Source organism: Hyperoodon ampullatus (genome assembly GCF_949752795.1).
Source record: "Hyperoodon ampullatus genome assembly, chromosome: 2".
Classification (NCBI taxonomy): Eukaryota; Metazoa; Chordata; class Mammalia; order Artiodactyla; family Ziphiidae; genus Hyperoodon; species Hyperoodon ampullatus.
In genome coordinates this window covers 89,839,547-89,866,523 of record NC_136915.1, presented here as the reverse complement: position 1 = coordinate 89,866,523, position 26,977 = coordinate 89,839,547, and the positions used below count along the sequence as shown (strand labels likewise).

Genomic DNA, 26,977 nt, shown 5'->3' with positions numbered 1-26,977 from the left:
TCTTTTTCTTCTCTGATTGCCGAGGCTAAGACTTCCAACACTATGTTGAATGATAGTGGTGAGAGTGGACATCCTTGTCTTGTTTCTTATCTTAGAGGAAATGCTTTCAGTTTTTCACCATTGAGAATGATGTTGGCTGTGGGTTTGTCATATGTGGCCTTTATTATCCTGCGGTAGTTTCCCTCTATGCCCATTTTCTGTAGAATTTTTATCACAAATGGGTGTTGAATTTTGTCAAAAGCTTTTGCTGCATCTATTGAGATGAGCATATGGTTTTTATTTTTCAGTTTGTTAATTTGGTGTATCACATTGATTGATTTGCATACATTGAAGAATCCATGCATCCCTGGGATAAATGCCACTTGATCATGGTGTATGATCCTTTTAATGTGCTGTTGGATTCTGTTTGGTAGTATTTTGTTGTGGATTTTTGCATTTATGTTCATCAGTGATATTGATCTGTAATTTTTTTGTGTGTGTGTGATATTTGTCTGGTTTTGGTATTGGGGTGATGGTAGCCTTATAGAATGAGTTTGGGAGTGTTCCTCCCACCACAATTTTTTGGAAGAGTTTGAGATGGATAGGACTTAACTATTCTCTAAATGTTTGATAGAATTTTCCTTTGAAGCCATCTGGTCCTGGACTTTTGTTTGTTGGAAGATTTTAATTACAGTTTCAATTTCATTACCTGTGATTGGTGTGTTTATATTTTCTAATTCTTCCTGGTTCAATCTTGGAAAGTTGTACCTTTCCAAGAATTTGTCCATTACTTCAGGTAGTCCAGTTTATTGGCATATAGTTGCTTGTGGTAGTTCTTATGATCCTTTGTATTTCTGCGGTGTCAGCTGTAATCTCTCCTTTTTCGTTTCGCATTTTATGTTATTTATGTTATTTATTTATTTTTGCGGTATGTGGGCCTCCCACTGTTGTGGCCTCTCCCGTTGCGGAGCACAGGCTCCGGACGCGCAGGCTCAGCGGCCATGGCTCACGGGCCCAGCCGCTCTGCAGCATGTGGGATCCTCCCGGACTAGGGCACGAACCCGTGTCCCCTGCATCGGCAAGCGGACTCTCAACCACTGCACCACCAGGGAAGCCCCGTTTCTCATTTTATTGATTTGAGTCCTCTCCCTTTTTTTCTTGATGAGTCTGGCTAAAAGTTTATCAGTTTTGTATATCTTCTCCAAGAACCAACTTTTAGTTTTATTGATCTTTGCTATTGTTTTCTTCATTTCTCTTTCATCTATTTCTGCTCTGATCTTTATGATTTCTTTCCTTCTACTAATTTTGGGTTTTCTTTGTTCTTTCTCTAGTTGCTTTAGGTGTAAGGTTAGATTGTTTATTTGAGATTTTTCTTGTTTCTTGAGGTGAACTTGAATTGCTATAAACTTCCCTCTTAGAACTGATTTTGCTGCATCCCATAGGCTTTGGATCGTCGTGTTTTTGTTGTCATTTGTTTCTAGGTGTTTTTAAATTTCTTCTTTGATTTCTTCAGTGATCTCTAGGTTATTTAGCAGCGCACTGTTTAGCCTCCATGTATTTGTGTTTTTTACAGTTTTTTTCTTGTAATTGATTTCTAATCTCATAGCATTGTGGTTGGAAAAGATGTTTGATATGATTTCAGTTTTCTTAAATTTTCCAAGGCTTGACTTATGACCCAACATGAGATGTATTCTGAAGAACATTCCGTGTGCACTTGAGAAGTGTATTCTTCCACTTATGGGTGGAATGTCCTAAAAATATCAATTAACTCTATCTGGTCTATTGTGTCATCTAAAGCCTGTGTTTCCTTGTTTATTTTCTGTCTGGATGATCTGTTTGTTGGTGTAAGTGGGGTGTTGAAGTCCCCCACTGTTACTGTGTTACTGTCGATTTCTCCTTTTATGGCTGTTAGCATTTGCCTTATGTATTGAGGTGTTCCTATGTTGGGTGCATATATATTTATAATTGTTATGTTTTCTTCTTGGATTGATCCCTTGATCATTATGTAGTGTTCTTCCTATCTCTTGTAACAGTCTTTATTTTAAACTCTATTTTATCTGATATGAGTATTGCTACTACTCCAGCTTTCTTGTGATTTCCATTTGCATGGAATATCTTTTTCCATCCCCTCACTTTCAGTCTGTATGTATCCCTAGGTCTGAAGTGGATTTCTTGTAGACAGCGTATATAAGGGTCTTGTTTTCGTATCCATTCAGCCAGTCTGTGTCTTGGTTGGAGCGTTTAATCCATTTACATTCAAGGTGATTATCGATATGTATATTCCTATTACCATTTTCTTAATTGATTTGGGTTTGTTTTTTTGGTCTTTTTCTTCTCTTGTGTTTCTCACTTAGAGAAATTCCTTTAGCATTTGTTGTAAAGCTGGTTTGGTGGTGCTGAAGTAGCTTTTGCTTGTCTGTACAGCTTTTGATTTCTCCATAGAATCTGAATGAGATCCTTTCTGGGTAGAGTAATCTTGGTTGTAGGTTTTTCCTTTTCATCACTTTAAGTATATCCTGCCCCTCCCTTCTGACCTGTATAGTTTCTGCTGAGAAATCAGCTGTAACCTTATGGGGATTACCTTGTATGTTATTTTTTGCTTTTTCTTTGCTGTTTTTAATATTTTTTCTTTGAATTTAATTTTTGTTTGCATTTTGGTATTTTTTTAACCAGACTTGTATTTGGTACATTCTAATGTGTTTGCTTAGTTAATGACTCTACATGTTTTCATAACAATACATTTTCATTTTATCTGGTAGTCACACCATATTTAAATTTAAATTTCCCCAGTTGCCACCAAAATGCCCCTGAAATTTCAATTGGTTTGTTCAAGCTAGGGTCTAGTACAGGACTACAAATTGAACCTGGTCTCTTTTAATCTGGGTCCTACTTCACCACATGACACTGACTTGCTGAAGAGATGGTAGCATTTGTTTTGCAGAATGTCACATCTTTTGGACTTGTTGCTTCTTCATGTGGTATTTGACTTGTTCCTCTCTTCTTTATATTTCCTGTAAACTAGAAGTAAGTTTTAAAGGCTAGGTTGCAGTTAAATATTTTGGCTAGAATCTACATCATGGAAATATTATGTACTTCATATTTCTCCGTATCAGGACACAAATAATGTCTGGATAACCTGGTGTAATAATGCTAAGTTTAAACATGGAATTAGGATAACCATACCCTTGTCCTTCCATTATACAGTTATGTTTTTCCCTTTGCAACCTGCGAGATGTCGATGTTGTAATGTTTTGGTACTATATAAGTAGTTTATAGTATCATCTGAGAATCATTGCCTAAATCAACAATTATTTTAGATGATTTTTGGATTCCTTTAACATTATTAGGTGGCATTATTCTGTAAAGTGGAGCTATCTCTTCCTATATCAATTGGGGTTATCTGTTACTATGAAATACAATTCCTACTGGAAAGACATTCCAGTCTTTCTTTACCAATTATTAAAATAAGGAGTTACTTTAATAGACCCTTCAAATGGTGATATTAATTTTTCCAACATTCTTTGTTTATATTTCATTTGACCTGATGTTTTTATTATAATTCTTTTTAATGCTCAAATCATTAATAGTGGTGACCATTTCAAAGTGGCTTCTGTGTGTTCTTTTAACATGATGCTGTTACTTTTCAAAACCTTCCTTGCTTTTGGCACAAGAAGATGATCTGGGACTCACCTTATATTGATACTTTTCCTACCCCGGACCTGGAATTATCCATTCCTTGAGGGCGTCTTGTTCCTTTTAATGTGGAATAAATAAGAGACCATATTCTGGGTACTAGGGGTGCTATTATCTTGACTCCAAATTTCTATTGAAAGGCATGATTTAGGAATATTAAAAACAAAAAAGAATTTACCTTTAAAAATTACCTGAAATAAACACAGAATTATTTTGATGGATCAACAAGATAATAGATATAGATTTTTGTTTCATTCAGTTAAGACCTAGAAAGGAAAGAATTATACTCTTGGCATAAACTTAGACAACCAAAGATGCTGAACATTTTTGTGGATGCCAGTAAATTAGAATACCCACTCAAGTGCTGTAGACCAGATTAGATACCTATCTAGGCCATCCACAAAAGCAAATTATAGTCATCCTGTGGTATTTGCAAAAGATTGGTTCTAGGACACACACACACACACACACACACACACACACACATAAAGAGACACCAAAATCTGCGGATGCTCAAATCCTTTGTATAAAATGGTGTAGTGGACTTCCCTGGTGGCACAGTGGTTGAGAGTCCACCTGCCGATGCAGGGGACACGGGTTTGTGCCCCGGTCCGGGAGGATCCCACGTGCCACAGAGTGGCTAAGCCCATGAGCCATGGCTGCTGATCCTGCGTGTCCAGAGCCTGTGCTCCGCAACGGGAGAGTCCGCAGCGGTGAGAGGCCCGCATAGCGCAAAAAAAAAAAAAAAAAAAAATGGTGTAGTATTTGCATATAACCTACATACATTTTTTTCCTGTGTATCTTCAATCAGCAGTTGGTTGATCCATGAATACGGAACCTGTGGATTCCCAGGGCTGACTGTATATGAACAAGTGAACAATTGGTATTTGTGGGGGGTTTTATTGTTTCCTTTTATTCTTTTTTTTTTTTTTGCAGTACGCGGGCCTCTCACCGTTGTGGCCTCTCCCGTTGCGGAGCACAGGCTCTGGACGCACAGGCTCAGCCGCCATGGTTCACAGGCCCAGCCGCTCTGCGGCATGTGGGATCTTCCCGGACCAGGGCACAAACCCGCGTCCCCTGCATCGGCAGGCAGACTCTCAAACACTGCACCACCAGGGAAGCCCTCCTTTTATTTCTTAGAGTTTTATTTTTTAGAGTTTCTTTTGGTATCTCCAATTAAATCCAACTTACTAAGTCTTGTTATAGCAAATTATAAAATCACAGAACTTTTTCAGGAGGGGGTATATTTTTTCTAGATAATTTTTTACAAAAATTAATTTCCTGTATGACATGGATGAATCTTGAAAAATTATGCTGAGTCAGAGAAGCCAGCCATAAAAGAGAACATGCTGTATGATTCTATGTACATAAAGTTTTAGAAATGCAAACTAATATATTTTGATAACAAAGCCATTAGTGGTTGCCTGCTGATAGGGTAGGAAGGAGGCAGAAGGTTAGGAGGGAGGAATTACCAAGGAGTATAAGGAAACTTTGGGGGGTGATATGTCCATTATCTTGATTTTCGTGATAGTTATGGGTATATACATATTTCAAGACTTATGCAATTTTATATTTTATGTATGCAGTTTATTATATGTCTGTAAAAACTTAATGGGATTGGATAGGTTATGTTCAGAGTAAAAATTATCTGATAATTTTCCTCATAGAGAACTGATCATTGTTAGCTATTCTATTTCATTTGCAATTCAAAGTGTATTCTGAATAATTGCCTTGCATGCTAGTTTTATTTTGTGTGTGTACCTTTTTGCTTTTATATTTATGTTTTCTTGTAATTTTTATTGTTTTTTACTGTAAGAATGACTATGAAGCATAAAATAAATAAGCAAGCCTATAGAATAGTAGGTTCAATTTACTAAGAAATTTATATGTGCCTCTTTTAAAATTCTGGAAACAGGAAAACTTTCTAATTATTTTGTGTACCTTGTCTTACACAAGAATTTGTAGTAATACTGAATTTGTCTATATTGTTCCTTGTTTTAGTGCCAGGAAAACCAATTATACTATAAATAGAAAGTTACCTAAAGAAAAGTCTTTTAGAAGTATAAGACACATTATGTCCATTTTACAGGTGGGAAATAATTGTAGCATAGAACCATCAAGAGTGTAAGGGATCAAGAGTAGACGTCTTAATAGCAGTAATGGAAATTAAATCCTGTCTTTTAATGCTTGTTTAAATAATATTCTATGGTACTCTCTTTGTAACATGGTGTTACAGCCTGCTTTTCAAGACTGGAGTGTCATGATAATTCTGATGAGGGAAAATATATTTGTGACCTCCAACTCCTATCTCTGAGTGCTCTGAGTGTAGGTAGACTATACTTGAAAAGAGCTTACTAGACTCATTTATGCTGTTTAAAAAAAAATACAAATTGAAATTTAGTTAATTAATATTATCAAGATTATGTCAAAGCTGATCCATGTCTCAGTATGTTGTCTGCTGTGAACTCAGTTTTAAGAATATTGCCATGAGTTCTCTTTACAGCTAACCTGGCTTTCTCTAACCTCTATTTTAAAAAGTAGGATGACTCCTCACTTTTCTAAACAAGTGAAGCTTTTTGAACCCAAACTTTTCTAAACCATTTAATGGGAATCAGTAGTAGTTTTATTTATTTATTTAAACCTACATATTTTATGCCTTCTTAAAGTGAGGATATTGGGTATAACCTAAAATCTTTTTTGATTATGCAAAGGCATGTTAATGAACATTCATTATTATGGGAAAAACACAATTCTGCCTCTGATTTTTGTTTTTTCAGCCTACCTCTTAGCCTTGTCATTGTGCCAGGCCATCACTCTCCTTCCTAACTTTCTGGCAATAAAGATAACCAAGTTGTTAAGAAATATGTGCTAAGAAGAGAAAATAGGATGTGATTGAGAGTCTAAATGACTTTTCTCTGGAGCAAGTGTATGGTTTTAATGCTGAGGCTGCGTGGCACGGTTTTAGGTGTTCTGCACCTACAGCTGTGTACAACATTAAGTTGCCAGAATGCTTGACCACCAGACAAGTGGAGAGTTACTATACCTAATTAGCTCTAATTGAGGAGTCTTGCCACCATGGGGAAGTATTAAAGGAAGAGAGGAAGGGACATAAGATATAGCAGAATACTTTTATATTCTGCTGTTATATTGCACTTACCCTTTAACATGAACACCTACCATCGATTGAATGCTTTCTCTGTGCTAATGCTATATATACGTTACCTCTTTAAATCATATAGATTATTATCCACATTTGACACATGCAACGTTGAGACCCACAGAGGTTTAATAAGTTGCCCATGGCCACACAGCTAGTAATTGGTAGAGCTATGATTTGACCCCAGCTCTGTTTAATTCTAAAACGCATGTTCCTAACCACTTCGTTACACTGAAAATTGTATTCAGAGACGGGGTGTCAGCTCCATTCTTCATCTAGAACACTGGGACTAAATTTCTAACAATGTACATATGTGTACATTCTGCTGTAACAACACAAGTTAGGCATCCTATAGAGTTTATAGTATTAAATGTTTGCCAGGATAATGCAGTGTTTTAGAGTCAAAGAAAAGCTCTTTGACATAAAACCATTTGAACAACATAGCATGTCATTTAATTAAATTACACTCAATAACATAAATTGCATAGTACAATGCCTGGGCATGATAAGTGCTCAGTAAATGGTAACTAAAACCTTATTTTGTATAGCTAATTGTAGACTGAATTGATTGAATTAGTTGTTTCAGTAATTTGAAGTGAGAAAGAAAATGCTGTGCAATCTCATTGGTTTAGATGTCATTAATTCTCAATTTATGATCATTTGAGCAGAAACTAAACTAAGGTTTAGATTTGTGCTATGAAGAAAGGTCTTCCTAAGAAAGTTTTTCAGGGAGGAAAAGTTTAAAGCTTCTTACAAAAACAACTCTTTCAAAAACCTTTGAGTGCTTTGGTATTTCAAAAAGTATTTCCCATTGCAATCACACAGTTTTAATATTTTTACTAATTCAAATTACTCTTTTATTTAATCTGAAATAATATAGTTTTATTATAAATTTTCTTCACATGATGAATTCTAGCAACACTAAATTGACAGTCTTCATGATAAAAACTTATTTACCAGAGTTCTTCTGTTCTTTCTTAAAATTTAATTAAGGTTTTAAAAACTGTATCTAAATCCACTACTGAAGGAACAAAATCCCACATATTAGAGTATAGTGCAAGAACAGTGAAAATCACATCAGCTGGGGAGAGTCATGAAATTTTAGCTTAGTCTTAACTCCATCCCCCTTAGAGTCTGTTTCTACATTGGTAAAATCAAGAATGTGCCCTGCATTCTTGTAGCATTATTGTGAATATCAAAGGAGAAAATAAGTATATAAAGTATACTTTATATAAGTATAATCAGATAAAAAAACTTAGAAACTTACTTCAAGTGCTATTTAACAAGGTAGTATTTTATTTTTATTTTTTTATTTTTTAAACAAGTTTCAAAAGATTTTTTAAGGCAACCTCATACCTGGAATACAAAACTAAGTTGAAAATTACTAAGACTTCATTTTTGCGTAAAAGAAAAATTGCCTTTGTCACACTGGAATTCTCAATTTTCTCAGAATCAAAATTCGTTTTTTTTTTTGCCATACGCGGGCCCCTCACTGTTGTGGCCTCTCGCGTTGTGGAGCACAGGCTCCGGACGCGCAGGCTCAGCGGCCATGGCTCACGGGCCCAGCCACTCCGCGGCACGTGGGATCTTCCCAGACTGGGGCACGAACCCGTGTCCCCTGCATCGGCAGGCGGACTCTCAACCACTGCGCCACCAGGGAATCCCGAAAATTAGTTATTTTAAAAGGCAAAGAATAAAGTACATTGAATGAATGGAATTATAACCAAAGCCAGTATGATCAAGATCATTTTCCCCAAAGCCTCATTTGAAAAGAATTTGACATTTTAATGTGAAAAGTCACAGAAGTCCTTTACGTTTAACTAAGCTCCTCAAAATATTGTGCCAAATACTTAACATTTATATTAAAACACTTTAAGTTGTATTTTTACCATATACATGTCCAAAAACAATCCTGAGAAGAATATTTTTTCTAACTTACAATAAAAAACTTCCTGCTTTTCAAAGTCTGATTGGTTACAATCATAAAATACTAGGTTCCTGTTTATAAGCTCATGATATGAAAACAATTATGTCCAATAGCTTCAGGGGAAAGTACAAACTAGAATTTACCATTAATAATTTCTTCATCATCTTGGTCATCTATGTGAAGTACAGTAGGAAGGAGTCAAATGTTAGGACTTACTCTTCAAAAAGTTGAAAAACGACAGGAGTTACTGCCAGGTCCCACTCTGTTACACAAACTCTGGTTTTACATCACCATGGTTTTATTTTAGTCATCCTCTGATTTACTGTCCACACTTTCTTCATATTGCATAGAACAATCATATGTTTAATTAAATCTGGAAAAAGTAATAAGCATTCCACATTTTGGGGGTAGCAATATGGGCCTCCCCCTGTGTTAAACATGTCGCAGTTTATAGCTAAGCTGACAGTTCAAAGGCTAAACCAGAATAGCCAGGACAGCTTGACTTTGCTGGTTTCCCAGTTGTACAGCTTGCAATCTCTATTTCATCGAGGTAACGGGGCACCATAACAGGAACAGATTGTTCCATCAGCAAAACTGAACCAGCAGCAACTTTCTCCAAAACTGTAACTGTTTTTATAATGTGCAATCTCTATCAGGGCTAAGGTTATTGAATCAAATGCTAATAGAAGTTATTGTGGCCGCTAGCTCTCTAAGTTGAATTTAGAAACTGTTCTTTTCTCTCCTGCCTAAAAGATCTGGTCATCTTCCTAGATCTTCTTCCTAGTTGTTAGGTTCTGAACCAAATATCCTTTTGTATCTGTGCGAAATTGTGATTTGATGTTGATCACTCCGTTTATCTTGGCATCATGCCACAAACACTCATCCATTTAGAGAATGACATTCCCTCCATATCCTTATGATTTACTTCTTCTCTACTGGGTCACTTTTAAGATCAGTTCTATGATCAGGGTAACAAAAAGACTAGAAACCCTTGGATCATGGAAATGGTTTTCTGGTAGATATTCTCTGTTAAATCATCCCTGGCTTTCCAGTGTCCTTAGCAAGGTAGTATTTTAGTATTAAGAGAGCTTTCTTCCCACAACTACATGACAACTACAACTCATATATAATATGAGTGACTTCTTGCAAATCTTTGTTTTATTACTTAATACTTACACTGAAGTTATTCCAAAAGGCAGTACTGCTTGGTGATATATAGAATGTTTTCCAGAAAGGTGAGTAGCAATAAATAACATGATATTTTGGAACTGTTATATAATAATTTGTATATGATATGTCTGGGCATTTATGCATTTCTCAAACTGTAGCAAATATGCATTTTTCAAGTTAGTATTTGGGATTCCTACAACTGAACCCCCTTGATTTTTCTTTGGATCTGAGTTCCTAATGCTAATCTTTCTTACTAGTTTCTCCAGTAACTTCAACAGATGTGGACAATACACAGGGCTTCTCAAAGTGCAATAAAATTACGCCTTGAGCTGTAGAAGTTGTATTCCAGCTTATTTGGCCAGAAAGAAAATCTACTAGGGCCATGAACTAAAGGAAACAGCACAAACTGAGTCAGCCCTAGGATTGAATCCCAGCTCTTCACAGTTTATTAGGTGTGTGACCTTGGGCCAATCTCTTCATCTCAAGTCTCATTTTTAAAAATCTGTAAAATGGGGTTAATAACACCTATCTTACACACTGGAGTGAAGATTAAAATATTACATATGTAGTGCAGTATACAATATATATACTAGGTGATTGTGGGAAGGAAGAATAATTTTCCCTGTACCTTCTGAGTTCTTAGCTGAGACCCCTGTAATAAAAGACAGATGAACAAGAGAAAAACAAATTTATTTACATGTAGACCTCATGTATACCTGGGAGGTACCCAGAAAAAATGAATAACTCAGAGAGGTGGCTTTAGGATTCAAGTTTAAATACCTTCTTACTAGGGAAAGGGGAGGAGGGATGTAGGCCTCTTAGGGAGAATAAATGATTTTTAGGAAGGATGAATTGGCTCTTAGAAGAATATATGGGAGGTATGATAGTTTGTGACAAAAGTTTATATGGGTGTGTTGCTGATTTCTAGTCTCTTCTCCTGTGATGAGTCAGTCTTCCCTGGTTGGGAAGTCTTCCCTCCTAGGGAGGGAGTTTCTGACAGTTGAGTTCCTTTTGGATGTCTTTAGGTACATGAAGAGAGTTCAGAGTAAGCCTCTCCCAGCATTTGTTGTTTTTCAAGTGCCTACAGCTCTTGAAAATAATCAGTACACCAAAGTGGCATATTTTGGGGTGGTATGTCCTGAACTCCTACAATCACATTTTGGGGTGGAATATTCTACTACTCTTCATGTTCAATACAAAGTGTTTGTTTTTTCTCTTCCTTAACCGTAGGGGAACTTTGAGAGCTCCACCAGACCAATTCATAGACTAGTGAGGAGGAATGAATGAATAGAATGTCTTTCCATAGTTTTCCAGCAGTGGAAAACTTTTATTTGCTTAGAATTGAATGTCAATGCTAACTCAGTTTTCTGCTGATTTTCAGAGGTTGGCTCTAGTTTACTTATTCCCACAGAGATTCTGATGTACTATAGCACTGATTTCCTAGCATCCAACTCTGACAATTAAATGCTCATAAAACCTTTTTCTTTTTGGTTGCAAAAATACATGCTAATAGCCCAAGATAGTTTTTCTTATATCACTACTCTCCAATTAGAGAATAAAACAACCAAATTAGTATTAGCCATGAAAATAAAACTTTCCACAGCATTCCTTAAGCCATATTCAAAGGAAAGAAAATATTTAAATGCTATATTATCTTAGGAAAGCATTTAAGATTGTCACAGATTTTACATGATTCATGTAATTTACCTCACATTTGATTCTCATTTCATATGTATATGAGAAATTTATTAGGAAAATGTTTACAATACAATGTGTTTTAAAATTTATGAAAGAAACTTGCATTCTTTAACCTGTAGCTGCTACGTAATTTTAACAGAAATGAAGTAAACAGCAGGCAATAATAATCATTAAACAGTACCTGGTACCTGTACACCCCTCTCACTCACTCTAGTACCCTTGTATGTTTTTCCATTTTGCAGCTGTGTTTTCCCATTCTAAAGTAGCTCATCTATTATGCTTTTTGACTGTATACTTTAAGTTGAATTTATTTATATAAGACACTAAGCTTGTTGTTTTTGTTGTTTCAATATTTTCTACTAAAGAGTAAAATTTTATCCTGTTACCAGATTCAGAAGAAGATGTTGTTGAAACTCCTGCTGTGTCCCATGATGAACACACACACCAAGAGATAAAGGGCCAAAAAACACTGGCAACTCCTGCAGTTCGTCGCCTTGCAATGGAAAACAATGTAAGTTTTCTTAATATTTAAGTGTGAGATCACACAGAAGGTATACATGTGTATCTATGAAGAATTACCCAGCTATCCCATGATGAGATGGCTCAAGTTGGGATTAAAGGAAACATGAAAATGTCGGTTACTAAAAAGTGATAGTTGCATAAAAGTCCTCACGAGCGATGAAAAGAAAATTGTGAACTTATTATTCATGTTAATTGAGAAGTATGGATTTATTATTCTTCCTGAGAGCCTAATAACAGTCAGGGCTACCATTTATTGAGCACTTGTAAATACTAGTGTCTTAGATCAGGTCCCCTACAAGCATAGCTCGAGACAGGGGTTTGGGAACACATGATTGATTGATTGAGACAGTGATCATCTTTACTAGGAATGAAGGAAGCAGTATAGGGAAGGGATGGGAAATGGGCCAGGCAAGGGTGTGGTCCCAAGGATCTGCCTGATCCCAGGGAGGTAGGGAAAACCATAGAGCTCTACTGACTTGAGTCAAGGAGCCTGGCCTTCTGTTTTCCCTCTTACCTGACAGTCATTGCTGCTTAACCTCCAGAGTTAGATGGCTCCTAGGCATTGTGCTAATAATTTACATGTTATCTCATTTTTTTTTTTTTTTTTTTTTTTTTTTGGTACGCGGGCTTCTCACTGCTGTGGCCTCTCCCGTTGCGGAGCACAGGCTCCGGATGCGCAGGCTCAGCGGCCATGGCTCACGGGCCCAGCCGCTCCGCGGCATGTGGGATCTTCCCGAACCAGGGCACGAACCCGTGTCCCCTGCATCGGCAGGCGGACTCTCAACCACTGCACCACCAGGGAAGCCCAACATGTTATCTCATTTAATCTTCACAACTCTGAGACAAAGGGCCCTTCTAAGACTTAGAGAGGTCAAATAACTGGTCCAAGGTCACACAGCTAACCCAGCGGTGGAACCAGGGTTCTAAAGTGAGTCTCTGTGACTCTAAAACCAGTGCTCTTCATCATTAATAGGGTCTCAACAATTGATGCCTCCATTATTTGAGCACTTCTGAGCCAGACACTATACATACATTATCGCTAATCCTCATGGTAACCTTGCAGACTGGTTTGGATTATCCCCTTTTTGCAGATGAGAAAAGGTAGAGAAGTTGATTAAGTTGGCTAAAATCAAGTAAGTAGCTGAACTGGGGATTTGAGCACAAATCTGTGTGGTTCCAGAGCCTGAGTTCTTTCCACTATGCCTCACAATGCAGGCTTTTGTTTGTTTGTCTGTTTTAGACAGAAGTAGTTAAATTACAGTTGGAGGGTTAAAAGTTTACATTTTGGGAATAGGTAATAAGAGTCATTAAAATGTTCATTCTCCTTCAGCTAGTTATCCTACCATTGGGGAACTATCCCAAGGAGATAATCTAGGATATATTAAAGTGTTTTATATAACCAAAAATTAGAAGGCACACATGTGTTCAAAATCAGGGAAATGCTTAGGAAAATTATGTTATAAACCCTTGATGAAAATTTATTAGCTATTGAATGTGTTCAAACATGAAGACGATTTAGCATAACAGAGAAATAGAAATAGTAATATGGAACACTACACTGTTAAGGGCAGCAGATGAAATAACGATCTTATATATTGCTTTGAAAGCTATAAACATTTTACCATTTTTAAAAAAATTATACAGAAGGACTACCTGTAGAAATATATGATGTGGCTTTCCTTTTCCTAAAGATGTGTATAATTGGAGCATTTGTATAATTACTAGAAATTAAATAACAGATTTATTATTATAAAATCACCTTTCCCCCCCTTTTTTTTGTAGTTTGTATATTAATTATTGAGTTTGTCTAAAATTAAAAACCAGTGGCACTTACAGTTGTTTGTAATTACCTAAAAATTATGTTTAAATTCTTAGAGTTCATTTGTTATAAACTAAATGTTTGATGTGATAAAGTCCTTTACTCTTTTGTGGTCATTCTTAGAGAAGCATTAATACAAATGAAATAGGACTTAACCTTGAGAGTTTAACTAATATACACTATGCGTGAGGATATCATCCAAGCTAATGTGTCTTTTTATTTAAATACAGTTCAACTTAGTGAAATATTTTATCTCTATTACCAAACATAGGAAGTGGTTAAATAAAGCCAGATCACAAATGTTTCCAAAAAGTATCATGAGTGCCCAGTAGAAAGTGGAATTGTATCATCTATTGTTTATTCTGTGGAAAGCAATAATAAAACTTAACTATTTGACCCTTAACTTGGACCAAGGACCTCACATCCCAAGTATGCCTCAATAAAGTTAATTTCAGTGTTTTGTACTGATCTTTCTAAAACAGCCATCAGAAAAAAACTAATTCAAGAGAGCTTTTATAGGATGATTATTTTAACCATTATGTGTTTACTGGTAGCCAAGGTCAGAAACAGTGGTCTACATTTGTTACAGTGTTTATTAACTCTTGTTTAAACTTTCAGGTCTTCTTATGTAGTCTCCAAGAATAGAAAAAAATCAAATAAGAATTATGCAAGAAATTTAGAAATAGTTGACTGTTTAAAAATATGTTTTCATAAATAGCTATATACAATGTAGATATTACATTGTTACCGCATGGGCAACTGAACAGTAAGTACAAAAGTAACAAATGATCACTTATGAAGAGTAGCTATAATTTATAGCATTCTACTGAGAAGATGAAATTGTTATTTATAGTTTGTAGTGTTCTATTAATATAATTTAAATGTTATTTCCTTATACTAATTTATTGGGCAGAGATACTTTTTTACCTTCAGTTCACTTAATTTCACTTAGAGACCTCAATGATGGGTTTATTTATTTTTAGGTAGTTTTATTTTTAGCATTAAAATGTGTCATTTTTTAGATTAAGCTAAGTGAAGTTGTTGGCTCCGGAAAAGATGGCAGAATACTTAAAGAAGATATTCTCAGCTATCTGGAAAAGCAAACAGGAGCTATACTACCTCCTTCACCAAAAGCTGAAATTATGCCACCTCCACCAAAACCAAAAGAGAGAACTATTCCTATACCAATATCAAAACCTCCAGTATTCACAGGCAAAGACAGAACAGAACCCATAAAAGGTAATAATAATAGTAATGTAAGGTAATAGAGTATTTGGGGGAAAGCTACTTCAACATGATGAAATTACAGTTTTTCTAGGAAAAGCTTTAATATATACTGATAATTTTTGAAGAGTAATATGTTAGCAGGTTTCTTAGAGTATAAATTTGTGTACAGATATTTTTTCTGTTTGAAGACTTGCTCGGTATATTTTAAATATTATTTTTTGTTAGCTTTCAAAACAACTACTTCTGACTTGTTATTTACAAACTCTTAGGATGATTAACTTCCAGAAGACTGGCTTTGCAAGAAGCCATTGTGTAAATACATGGCTTGCATCCTTTTGAATTTATTATTATTATTATTATCATTTTGGCATTATTATTTTTTTTGTTTGGCTGCATTGGGTCTTCGTTGCTGTGCTTGGGCTTTCTCTAGTTGCGGCGAGCAGAGGCTGTTCTTCGTTGCGGTGCAAGGGCTTTTCATTGCAGTGGCTTCTCTTGTTGCGGAGCACAGACTCTAGGTGCACAGGCTTCAGTAGCTGTGGCGCACGGGCTCAGTAGTTGTGGCTCTCAGGCTCTAGAGCACAGGCTCAGTAGTTGTGGCACACAGGTTTAGTTGCTCTGCGGCATGTGGTATCTTCCCGGACCAGAGCTCGAACCCGTGTCCCCTGCATTGGCAGGCGGACTCTCAACCACTGCGCCACCAGGGAGGCCCTGGCAGGCGGATTCTTAACCACTGCGCCACCAGGGAAGCCACCTTGTGAATTTTTTATATACCACAGTGTTGAAAGCAGTTACCTGTTATATAATTACAATTGACACTGGGTGTTGTGCTACAGTGAATGCTTCAGCATGGAAATTACTGGCTTTCAAGTTATGTAATGAAGATGATAGCTCCAAGAGGAAGAGTTTAATTAAGAGTAAGTGACATTAGAGAACCTTCAATTTTAGTTTTTTTTGTGTGTGTGGTACGCGGGCCTCTCACTGCTGTGGCGTCTCCCATTGCGGAGCAAGGCTCCGGACGCGCAGGTCTAGCGGCCATGGCTCACGGGCCCAGCCGCTCCACGGCATGTGGGATCCTCCCGGACTGGGGCACAAACCCGCATCTCCTGCATCGGCAGGCGGACTCTCAACCACTGCGCCACCAGGGAAGCCCTATTTTAGTTTTTAAAGGGATTAAAGGATTTAAGAATTTTTATAAAGTACATATATATATGCATATATGTATATATACGTATATATCTGTATATTTAATGTTTTCCAGGCTTTCACAGAGCAATGGTCAAGACCATGTCTGCAGCCCTGAAGATACCTCATTTTGGGTATTGTGATGAGGTTGACCTTACTGAACTGGTTAAGCTACGAGAAGAATTAAAACCCATTGCTTTTGCTCGTGGAATTAAACTCTCCTTCATGCCCTTCTTCTTAAAGGTAAGATTTTAGTCATTTCAAACAAGGCTTGAGTAAGACATTTAAATTTTGTTTTGCGAATATGCAATGTGTTAACTATGGGTTTGAATAAAAATATATTTCTCACAATATCACATAGTTAGAAAAATGTACAAATACACTCTCTTTGTTTCATGGAAGTTTATAAAATTGGAATTTCTGTGTCAGATTTTTATCTACTTATCTCTTTGAGCTAGGTGAGGATTGTCCTGCCATATAGGTAAAGCCTTTAATTCTGAAAGGATCACTGCAGCAAAGTCCTGATTTGAAGAAAAGTGAGGCTTGGTATTGATCTTTCACTTTTCAACAAACTTATATTGAGGCTTCTGGGAATCATTTCTAGTACTAGGCCTTGGTGCCAGTATCAAAAAGAATAAGGCCGTCAGCTGACCTTGAGCAGCCGGCTAACCACCATTTAGAAAGCAGCCGCCATATGCCTGACCCCGTACCAAGTGTGCTGTATACATTACCTCTTTTAATGATCAGAATAATGCTAACATGTAAATATTGCTATCCCCATTTTCCATTTAAGGAAATTGGCACTCAGAGAAGTTGAGAAACTTGTCAAGAATTTATATCTAACAAGTGGAGAAGTTAAGTTTTCAGTTCTGGTCCATTTTTCTCGAAAATGCATACTGTTGTCTCTAAATCCAGTGTGGCTTCCTACCAGCCCTTTCCGTGGTTCTTTTCAATGGTTCCCCTTCTGGATTGCCTTCAGGATAGTTTCTAAATGCGTTAACGTGGCGTAAAAAAGTATTTCTACGCGTCTCTGCCGCCCACCTCTCCAGTCTTCTCTCTCACAGTCACTCTCTCCGCTATAGTCAGATTAAGCTACACACAGTTGCTGGAATACACAACTTGACCTGAAATGCCGCCTCCTCACTTGATCAAATACATGTGCATCCTAAACACCAAATTTTGCTCCAGTATGGAACAGAATACAGAAGCCGGTTCCTCCTACAGAAGCCAGTGACTGTCACAGTTTGACTTAAATGGCCTTTTGTTTCTCATTGCAGTTTATCTCAATGTTTTGAAAGTGTTTATACTCAGTTGTCTCTTCACTGATGCTGAGACTTGTAAGGCAGAAGCTGTTCTCCTATATGTCCATCTTTTTAACAACTACCCTCACAAGGAAAGAGATGGTCTATAAACATGAGATGTAGTAGGTGCCAGTGAATGAGAGATCTGGACTATATTACAGCTATAGAGGGTCATCTGTAGAGACACAGCAATTGAAACACGTGGATGAGATCACCCAAATTATGTGTGAAAGAGAAGAAAAGAAGGCTAAGGGTTTTACATCAGTGTTTAAGGGGTAGGTAGGAATTGAGTTGGCAAAGGCAATGGAAGAGGCTGAGCGGGGTCAGTGGTTTGACAATAGGAGGATCAGAAAAGAGTCACTTAATAGCCAAGTGTATCCATTGCTGTATAACAAACCACCCCCAAATTTCATGGTTTGAAACAATTACCATTCATTATTTCTCATGAATCTACAGGTGAGCAGGACCAGTCTGCTGATCTTAGCAGAGCTCACTTATATGTCTATAAACAGGTGGTAGATTGGCTAGGGGCCAGCTGGTGTAGGATGGTCTCAGTGAGGATGACTCATTTCTCTTCTGGATGTCTCTCCTATCTGCCCAGTATGCTAGTCTGCACATGGTCTCAGTACTGGCAGAGGTGAAGAGAGGAAGCAGAATGTTAGCACTTTCCCCAAGCTGTGCTGCATTGAGTTTGTTTTTAACGCATTGACCAAGGCAAGTCACATGACTAAGCTCAGAATCAGCTTGCAAGAGCACTACCAAGGGACTTGGATACGGAGGCTCGTTAAAGATTGGGGCCTTTGATTCAGCCTCTCACACCAAGAGACAAGAAAAAGGTTTTCAGAGGAAAGTAGATAATGGTTACATGCATTACAGAGGTTAAATAGGCTAAGGGATGGGAACAGGCTATTGGATTGGTAATGAAGAGGTCATGTGTGGCCTCAGCCAGAATTTACTGAATAAAGTATTGTTGAGGTAGAAGCTTGGTTGCAGTTAGTTGGGGAATGAAAGAAATTGAGGAAGAGGAGAAACCTGAAAAAATATGCAGAAAGGCAGAGAGGGCATAGGTACAGGTGACAGTTACGGTGGTTGGAGTAGATTGAAGAAAGGTTCCATCTGCTCCCTCCCCTCCTGCACACCCTCAAGGAAAAATTGAGCAGGTCTGTAGGCTGAGGGAAAGAGCTGGAAAATGGAAAGTTAAAAATGTGTGAATGGGGGTCTTCCTTGGTGGCACAGTGGTTGAGAGTCTGCCTGCCGATGCAGGGGACGCGGGTTCGTGCCCTGGTCCGGGAAGATCCCACATGCCGCGGAGCGGCTAGGCCCGTGAGCCATGGCCGCTGGGCCTGCGTGTCCAGAGCCTGTGCTCCGCAACGGGAGAGGCCACAACAGTGAGAGGCCCGCGTACCGCCAAAAAAAAAAAAAAAAAATGTGTGAATGGGAAGCACTGTTAGAACAATGCCTGAGCATGAGGGCAGAATGAGTTGAAGACCCCGGTGGAGAAGTTCACCTGGAGGAGAAGAGAGTGCCACCTCTTGTTTCAGACTGGGTTCCTCTTACTGCTTCCTGTGACAAGTCTGTTTCGCAGCAAGGACAGTCCAGCTTTTTAATATGTTAAATTTATTTCATGATTGTTTTTCTTTATTGTTCCAGTCTGAATGAAATATCTGATCTTTATTTTGAAAATAAAAGTTAATATGCTTTGTTTTAAAATAACATTTTTTTCCAGTCTGTATAATTTTAGAACATTTGGAAAATACTACAAAGTATTGTACAGGGGGTAAAAAATGACCTCTTATCTGTGGACACACACCTTGTTTTTCCTTTTACAAAATTTGGATTAGGGGCTTCCCTGGTGGTGCAGTGGTTGAGAGTGCGCCTGCCGATGCAGGGGACACGGGTTCGTGCCCCGGTCCAGGAAGATCCCACATGCCGCGGAGCGGCTGGGCCCATGAGCCATGGCCGCTGGGCCTGCGCGTCCAGAGCCTGTGCTCCGCAACAGGAGAGGCCACAACGGTGAGAGGCCTGCGTACCGAAAAAAAAAAAAAATTGGATTATTCTCAAAATACTGTTTTTAATGTATAACACTTTAACCTTAGTTATGGATTTTTATATAAAGAAGATTAAAGTTATAGTTGTCAAATCAAATGCTTAATAAAACTTTCCTTAACTCTCTAGTTCAAGGATATAATTTCTTTTTTTCTGTCAAGACCACTGACCCACAGACAAAAATAACACTTAACACAATGCACATAAAGAACTCTTAATTGGACAAGATGAAGGCAGTAGGAGAGGGAATTCTTTTTAGGGACAATTTTAAGCATTTTTATTTTCCTTTTTTTTTTTTTTTGAGCTGTACCACTTGGCACTGCTTGCAGGATCTTAGTTCCCCAGCCAGGGATTGACCCGGGTCCACAGCAGTGAAAGCGTGGAGTCCTAACCACTGGACTGCCAGGGAATTCCCTATTTTCCTATTTTTTAAACTGGCTATAAGGCATGACAACCAAATGCAGTGTGTGAACTTTGATTAGATCCTGGATGGGCAGAGAAACAGCTGTAAAGAATATTTTGGAGACAGGTAAATCTGAACATGGACAGAAGAGAAATGGTAGTGAGAGAAAAAAGGAAAAAGGAAAGGGAGAGATTAAGGCAGGAGAAGGCACAAATGCCATCAATTCTGGGAAACAGGCTCTAAAGTAAATGTTTGCACCAGCTCTGCCCTTCACTTGGCCCAGGACACCAGGTGGAACACTGGCCTCTCAAATCCTTATCACTTGTTCTTTCTACACAGGAAAATAGCTTACTGCCTTTTTGTGTTTTAATTCAGAGTGTTTCTTTGAACTACAGGTTTGCTTCTCATGGAAACCTTAAGACTCTACATGTAAGTGAGGAAAACATGTAGAATTTAGACCTTTTTTTGGTACTTTGGTCAGTCTGCATAGTTACTTTGAAAATCTCCTTGATGTTTACAAGCTCCCTGACTACTTTATCTTTTATTCTTAAATGATAAGGGTAACTTAGTTCCACATTGCTGGGAGGTAACATAGGGAGTAATATGCCTGGTACATGTAGACTTGCAATTAAACTCAGCTTAAATAAGAGTTCTTTCCTTCCATCCTTTACATCTTATTGCTTCACATCCCCTATGCTTTCCAAGTTAAAAGTGCTAACATTGTATTTCTGTCTCTAAACAGGCTGCTTCCTTGGGATTACTACAGTTTCCTATCCTTAATGCTTCTGTGGATGAAAACTGCCAGAACATAACATATAAGGTTGGCTATGTGCTGTGATACATAAAAGTGCAAATGTGCTTGTAGGTTAAAGAAGCTTCTATTATACCTCAAGTGGTGATCTTCTTCAAACTGGAAAGTAAAGTATGGGGTAAAACAGTAAACTGAAGATAAATCTGTTGCTATTGATGTTGGTTTTACTGGTTAATAATTAATGATACTATTCAGATATGCAGATTGCCATTTTTAACGCCTTTTGGTTTTCTGGTAAAAATAATGGAAATATACAGCTGTGAGACAATGGTTTACATTTCCCATCGTACATACCCTCTCCGCAAACAGAAGAGCTCTCTCAAAATGGAATTCCTGCAGTTTTTAAAACAAAAATAATTTAGGGACTTCCCTCGTGGTCCAGTGGTTAAGACTTCACGCTCCCAGTGCAGGGGGCCCGGGTTCGATTCCTGGTCGGGGAACTAGATCCCGCATGCTGCAAGAAGATCCCGCACACAGCAACGAAGATCCCGCAACTAAGACCTGGCACAGCCAAATAAATAAATAAATATTTTTTTAAAAAAATAAATGAATAAAATCACATGCTTGTGTATTGATACCCATTTAAAAAAATAAATAAAGGGACTTCCCTTGTGGTCCAGTGGTTAGGAATCCGCCTTCCAATGCAGGGGATGTGGGTTCTATCCCTGGTCGGGGAACTAAGATCCCATGTGCCGCGGGGCAACTAAGCCCCGAGCGCTGTGGAGCCCATGTGCGCCACAATTAAGAGACCTGGTGCAGCCAAAAATAAATAAATAAATAAATATCTTTTAAAATTTTAAAAATAAATAAAATAAAACAAGAATCATTTAAATGAGCAAAGTACTGAAAGTTTGAATTCATTGAGTGAACTCTTCTGTTTGGAGTGAAAGTTCATTAAGGCTGAGAACTCTTTTGAGGATGCGGCCCTTATATTTCTTATTAGAAATATACAACCAGGAAGTGAGCTTTACATTCTGGGGGGTTGGATCTAAAATCTTTCCATGTTATTAATACAATTTCCTCATTAAGTATATACTTGTTGCAAATAATTCAGACAGGAAAATTGTGATATTTACCTTCAGTCCCATAATCCTAAGATAACGCACTGTTTATGCTGAGATGTACATCTGTCTAGGATTTTATTTTTACACAGTTAAAAAATACGGAATTATATATATTATATATATATATATAATATCATATATCTTTTAAAATTTAAAATGTTTTTCTTTTAACTATTTTCTTTTCTATTTAATATGTTGTAGACATCATTACATGTCAATAAATATAGCTTTGTTATCATTTGTTTAGCCAGTGACTTATTGATAAGCATTTTGATCATTTGCACTTTTTCAATCTTATAAACAATCTGACTCAGCATCTCTGTTCATCTCTACATACTTTTGCATTTATCTCCTTAGCACACATTTTTGTAAATGTTGGTACGTACTGTTAAATGTTCTCCACAAAGTATATACCAGCTTACAGTTCCATTAACAATGGATGGACATAATCTATTGCCCTATATTCTTACCCCCCAAAATTTATCTTTTTCAAAAAAATCTTTTAAAATTATTTCTTTTAAATCATCACCAATATGGTGAAAATAGTTTTCTATAGTTGAGTTCATAAGGCAGTGAAGGTTGAGACTTTCTTTTCTGTTAGCTTATGAAAAGCCTGCTGTATAATTGTTTGTTTGTTTGTTTTTAGGCTTCTCATAACATTGGGATAGCAATGGATACAGAACAGGGCTTGATTGTACCTAATGTGAAAAATATTCAGATCTGCTCCATAATTGAGATCGCCACTGAATTGAACCGCCTCCAGAAATTGGGCTCTGCAGGTCAGCTCAGCACCACTGACCTTACAGGAGGGACATTTACTCTTTCCAACATTGGATCAGTGAGTAATAGTAATGTTCAAGTTCATAAACCATAACTTAAGATTTGTGACCATATGCTCAGTTAAAAATATAAACTTTAATTTGCCATTTGTTCCTCAGAAGCTTAATTTTTCTACTCTATTTTGTTTGTTTTTTAGATTGGCGGTACCTACACCAGACCAGTGATATTGCCACCCGAAGTGGCAATTGGGGCCCTGGGAAAAATTAAGGTATGTTTGTTACATAGTTGAAAAAAGAGTTTAAGCAAATTGGGGTAGGAAAAACAAAGAGTAACCGTTTCTGAGGTTTTTCCCCTCACTTATTAGGTTTGAGTACGGTATTGGGTTTAGTAAGCCAATTATTTCTTCCTAAGAACTAGGTCTACAACTCCGGTGGCTGCCTCTCTGTAGAGTAAATGCTTGTGATCTGGATTGTTTCTGTATGGATCAAACATTGTGGATTATGCCAGGCACAGGTGTGAGTCTTTATGAATAATCACAAATATAGCCAATCTGAGTCTATCAAAATATCTTTATTTCAAAATACCAAAGAATAATAGTAAGCCAATCCAAATTATTATTTATAATGGTAAAACACCATTGAGAGCATTTTTCTTAAACTTTGCTCTGTTCAAGAATCATTGGGAGTGCAGTTAAAAATGCAGATTTCTTGGCCTTGGGGACAGAGCCTCTAAACTTTACATATTAAACAAGAACCCATGTGGCCATGTTATAGGAGACTGACTTAGAATAAGGGTTGCAGTGATTCTTAACCCTGGATACACATTAGAATCATCTGGAGAGTGTGAAAAAAGTGCCCAAGCTCACCCCATACCAACTGCACCAGAATTTGGGCAGGGGGCTGGGGCTTGGGCATCCCTATTAACTCAGGGTTGAGAACCACCCCAGTTAAAGAAATAAGCTCATAGATACCATTTCAATACCACCATTATTAAATGTCATTGTCACTACATTAACCTTGATTTTGATCTTCACGTTTTCAGAAGAACCTTTCTTCTCTGTATTTATAATGCTTCCACATGGAACATCTCTGGGACTTGCTTTTCATGAGTTTATTACTTTCATGTTGGCATCTAAAATCTTCACAGATACTTTCATTCAGCCTTTGATTTGCTTTCTAGCAGCTGGTACTTTGGCTGCTAAGTTACTCCCTCTTCTAGCTCTACTTTCCCCTCTGGCCCACGGAAGAGACAGGGAGGAAAAATAAGAACACATAGCATGACACTGTTCTGTCCAAATCAGGAGTTTCTCTAAGGGATTAACTTCTCTATCACTCGTCCACCCCCAACAAGCATTCAGCATTTGATTCTCACAGAATTCTGACTTTTTGCAGCTTACAAACAAACCATCATACCTATTTAACAAAGTTTTGTTTTCCCTTTTCCTGACAGTAGTTTGTTTTCTTCTGAATTGTACATATAGGTATATAATTGTGGTAAACTATACATGACAAAGTTTACCATTTTAATCAAAGTGTATGGTTCAGTAGCAGTAGGTACAGTCACACTGTTTGCAACAATCACCACCGTCCATCTCCAGAACTTTTTTATCATCCCAAGCTGAGACTCTGTGTACAATATATACCACATTTTGTTAATCTGTTCATCTCTAATGAGTATTTGGGTTGTTTCCATTTTTTGGCTATTGTGAATAATGCTGCTGTGAACATTGGTGTACAATTATCTGTGTGAGATGCATTTTTTCAGAATCATCTTACTCATGGCTTTTTCAGGTTATGAAGCATAGTTCTTAAAGTATAAATCTGCATGGTGACTTAATGTAGTTAATCTTTGTTGGGTAGGGACAATATTTCATTCCTTTCTCGCTTTGGGTCATCTCTCCTTTGCTATCTTTTGTTCTCACTGTAAATTTTAAACTGTCACTAAATAGTCTTAAGTCACTAAAACCTCCACATTCCTCAATTCTCAGTCCTTATCTGTCTTGACCTATTAGCTGCGCTTGAGTTGATCAATACCGCCTCTTTGGAAAACCTTCTTCGCCGCGACTTGCAGAAAACCTCGCTAGTCTGCTTCCCCCCTACCTAGTGCCTGTTCCCCCTGAGTCTCCTTTGCCTGTACCTCCTCATCTCCCGATCTCTAAACATTGGCAGACCCCAGGGCTCAGTTCTGGCCCTTTTCTTTATCTGATCCAGTCTCACGGCTTTAAATACCATTTATATGCTGATGGCTCCCAAGTTTATATCTCCAGACCAGACTAGACCTCTCCTTTGAACTCCAAACTCTTATTTCCTACTCGGAAGTCTAACTAGGCATCTCCAATTTCCTGCCCCTTCCCTCACCACCACACCCTCTCACCTGCTCCTCCTGAAGTCTTCTCCTTTCAGTGATTGGCCATTCTGTTCAGAAACCTCCAATAGCTTCTCACCTCACTCCAAATCAAAGGCAAACTAGCTGCAGTGGCCTACCATGGCTCTACACTGGTGCCACTCAGTGTGACTGGGACCCACATCAGGCTGTGACTGTTGTATCCGGGCTCTGAGGGGAGAACTACAGAAGGGGAGAGTAGGGCTCAGAAACCTTCGTTGCCCTTTGACAGAGTGATTTTATGTCTACTGAACCTAACAATAAGAGGGGGATCTTGCATTTTGTATATCTTTTTATATCATTATAAAAAGATAATATATTTTTTATATATATTCACTTTTGATATATTTAAAAAAAAAATAGCCTGCAGTGAATTCGCTTTTTTTAAAATCTGTTTTTGGAAAAGTCAGAGGCAGACTGGGAAGCATAACTGTTGTCTTAGCAACATGCCCCCCTTCAGCCTGCTCCTTCTATGACCTCATCTCCCACCTCTCACCCCGGCCCCTCCACTGCAGCCTCCCTGCCAACTTTGCTGGTCCTCCAACACTCCAGCCATGCTTCCTCCCGTCTTTCTCCAGGTGTCCATATGGCTTGCTTCCTCACTGCCTTCAGTGAGGACACCTTCTTGGTGAGGCTTTCCCTGCCCACCTGTTAAAAAAAAAAATGCAACCTCTCCCCTATTTCCACCTCCTGCTTATAATCTCTATCTCCATTCCAAAGTGCTTTATTTTTTCATTTGCACTTTTCACTATCTAACACACTATATATATTTTACTTATTTATCTTAATCGTCTGTCTCTCCCCATTAAAATGTTAGCTCCAAGAGGGCAAGGATCGTTATTTGTTTTGTTCATTGCTTTATCCCCAGAGTCTAGAAGAGTACCTGGTACATGGTAGATGCTCAATAAATATCTGTTAAATAATTGAAATCTGAAATGAAGTTTACTGTACATACGGAAATTATACAGGCGATAGGAAATACCTTGGAGAAACTCTGAAAGCTTGAAGCACACACTCACAAAGATGGGAAGAGTAGTAGTAAGCATTATCAAAAGTCATTTGGGATGCCCATTTCTTCTCTATTATAGAGAGGGAGATTTGCCTAATCTTTCACCGTTGTTTTTACTAGAGCTTGCTTTGAGCAAGTGAAGGCTGACTCTGTCCTTTTCCTTATTTGTAGGCCCTTCCCCGATTTAACGAGAAAGGGGAAGTATATAAGGCCCAGATAATGAATGTGAGCTGGTCAGCTGATCACAGAATTATTGATGGTGCTACAATGTCACACTTCTCCAATTTGTGGAAATCCTACTTAGAAAACCCAGCTTTTATGCTACTAGATCTGAAATGAAGATTGATAAGACATCCTTGAACTTTCTGAGCTTCGAAAGAAAATGCGGAGCCCAGCTGTGCAGCACACGTTCCTCATTGCAGTTTGTATTGTAAATGATTTGTAACGTATGATTACAGTTCTGAGACACAATATGTATCACTATTCTGTTAGAGTTTTTACTGAAAAGGAATAATGGTATAATAGTTCTCCTGGGCTGTCACATTTTATAGGTCATAGTATGCCTTCTTAATATAGTGCTGAGGTCTTTGTGTCAATGGATTGAAACTGGCAGGAGCAACAAAATGAATATTACTGAAAGAAAGGCCGCCATATACAGTATTTGCCCTATCTTTTTCTTTCTTTTTTTTATTTTAAACTAACTTTTTTTTTATAAACTTTATAAAATTTATTTTATTTATTATTTTTGGCTGCATTGGGTCTGAGTTGCGGCATGTGGGATATTCGTTGAGGCATGCGAGATCTTTC

The 26,977-nt window shown here is 37.7% G+C and overlaps 1 protein-coding gene across 2 annotated transcripts in view; it reads left to right on the top strand.

Annotated features, from left to right (window-relative positions):
- The window catches only part of DBT (dihydrolipoamide branched chain transacylase E2), a gene marked incomplete at both ends in the record, with an annotated part of 43,992 nt that extends 17,483 nt beyond the window's left edge, over positions 1-26,509 (top strand). For both annotated transcript variants that reach the window (XM_079698382.1, XM_079698381.1), the window contains 7 exons: positions 12,014-12,135; positions 14,988-15,204; positions 16,451-16,617; positions 20,867-20,944; positions 22,646-22,837; positions 22,976-23,047; positions 26,342-26,509. In XM_079698382.1, the coding sequence (XP_079554508.1) occupies positions 12,014-12,135; positions 14,988-15,204; positions 16,451-16,617; positions 20,867-20,944; positions 22,646-22,837; positions 22,976-23,047; positions 26,342-26,509 (1,016 nt within the window). The remainder of the gene's footprint in view (positions 1-12,013; positions 12,136-14,987; positions 15,205-16,450; positions 16,618-20,866; positions 20,945-22,645; positions 22,838-22,975; positions 23,048-26,341) is intronic.
- Between the last annotated feature and the right edge of the window lie 468 nt (positions 26,510-26,977).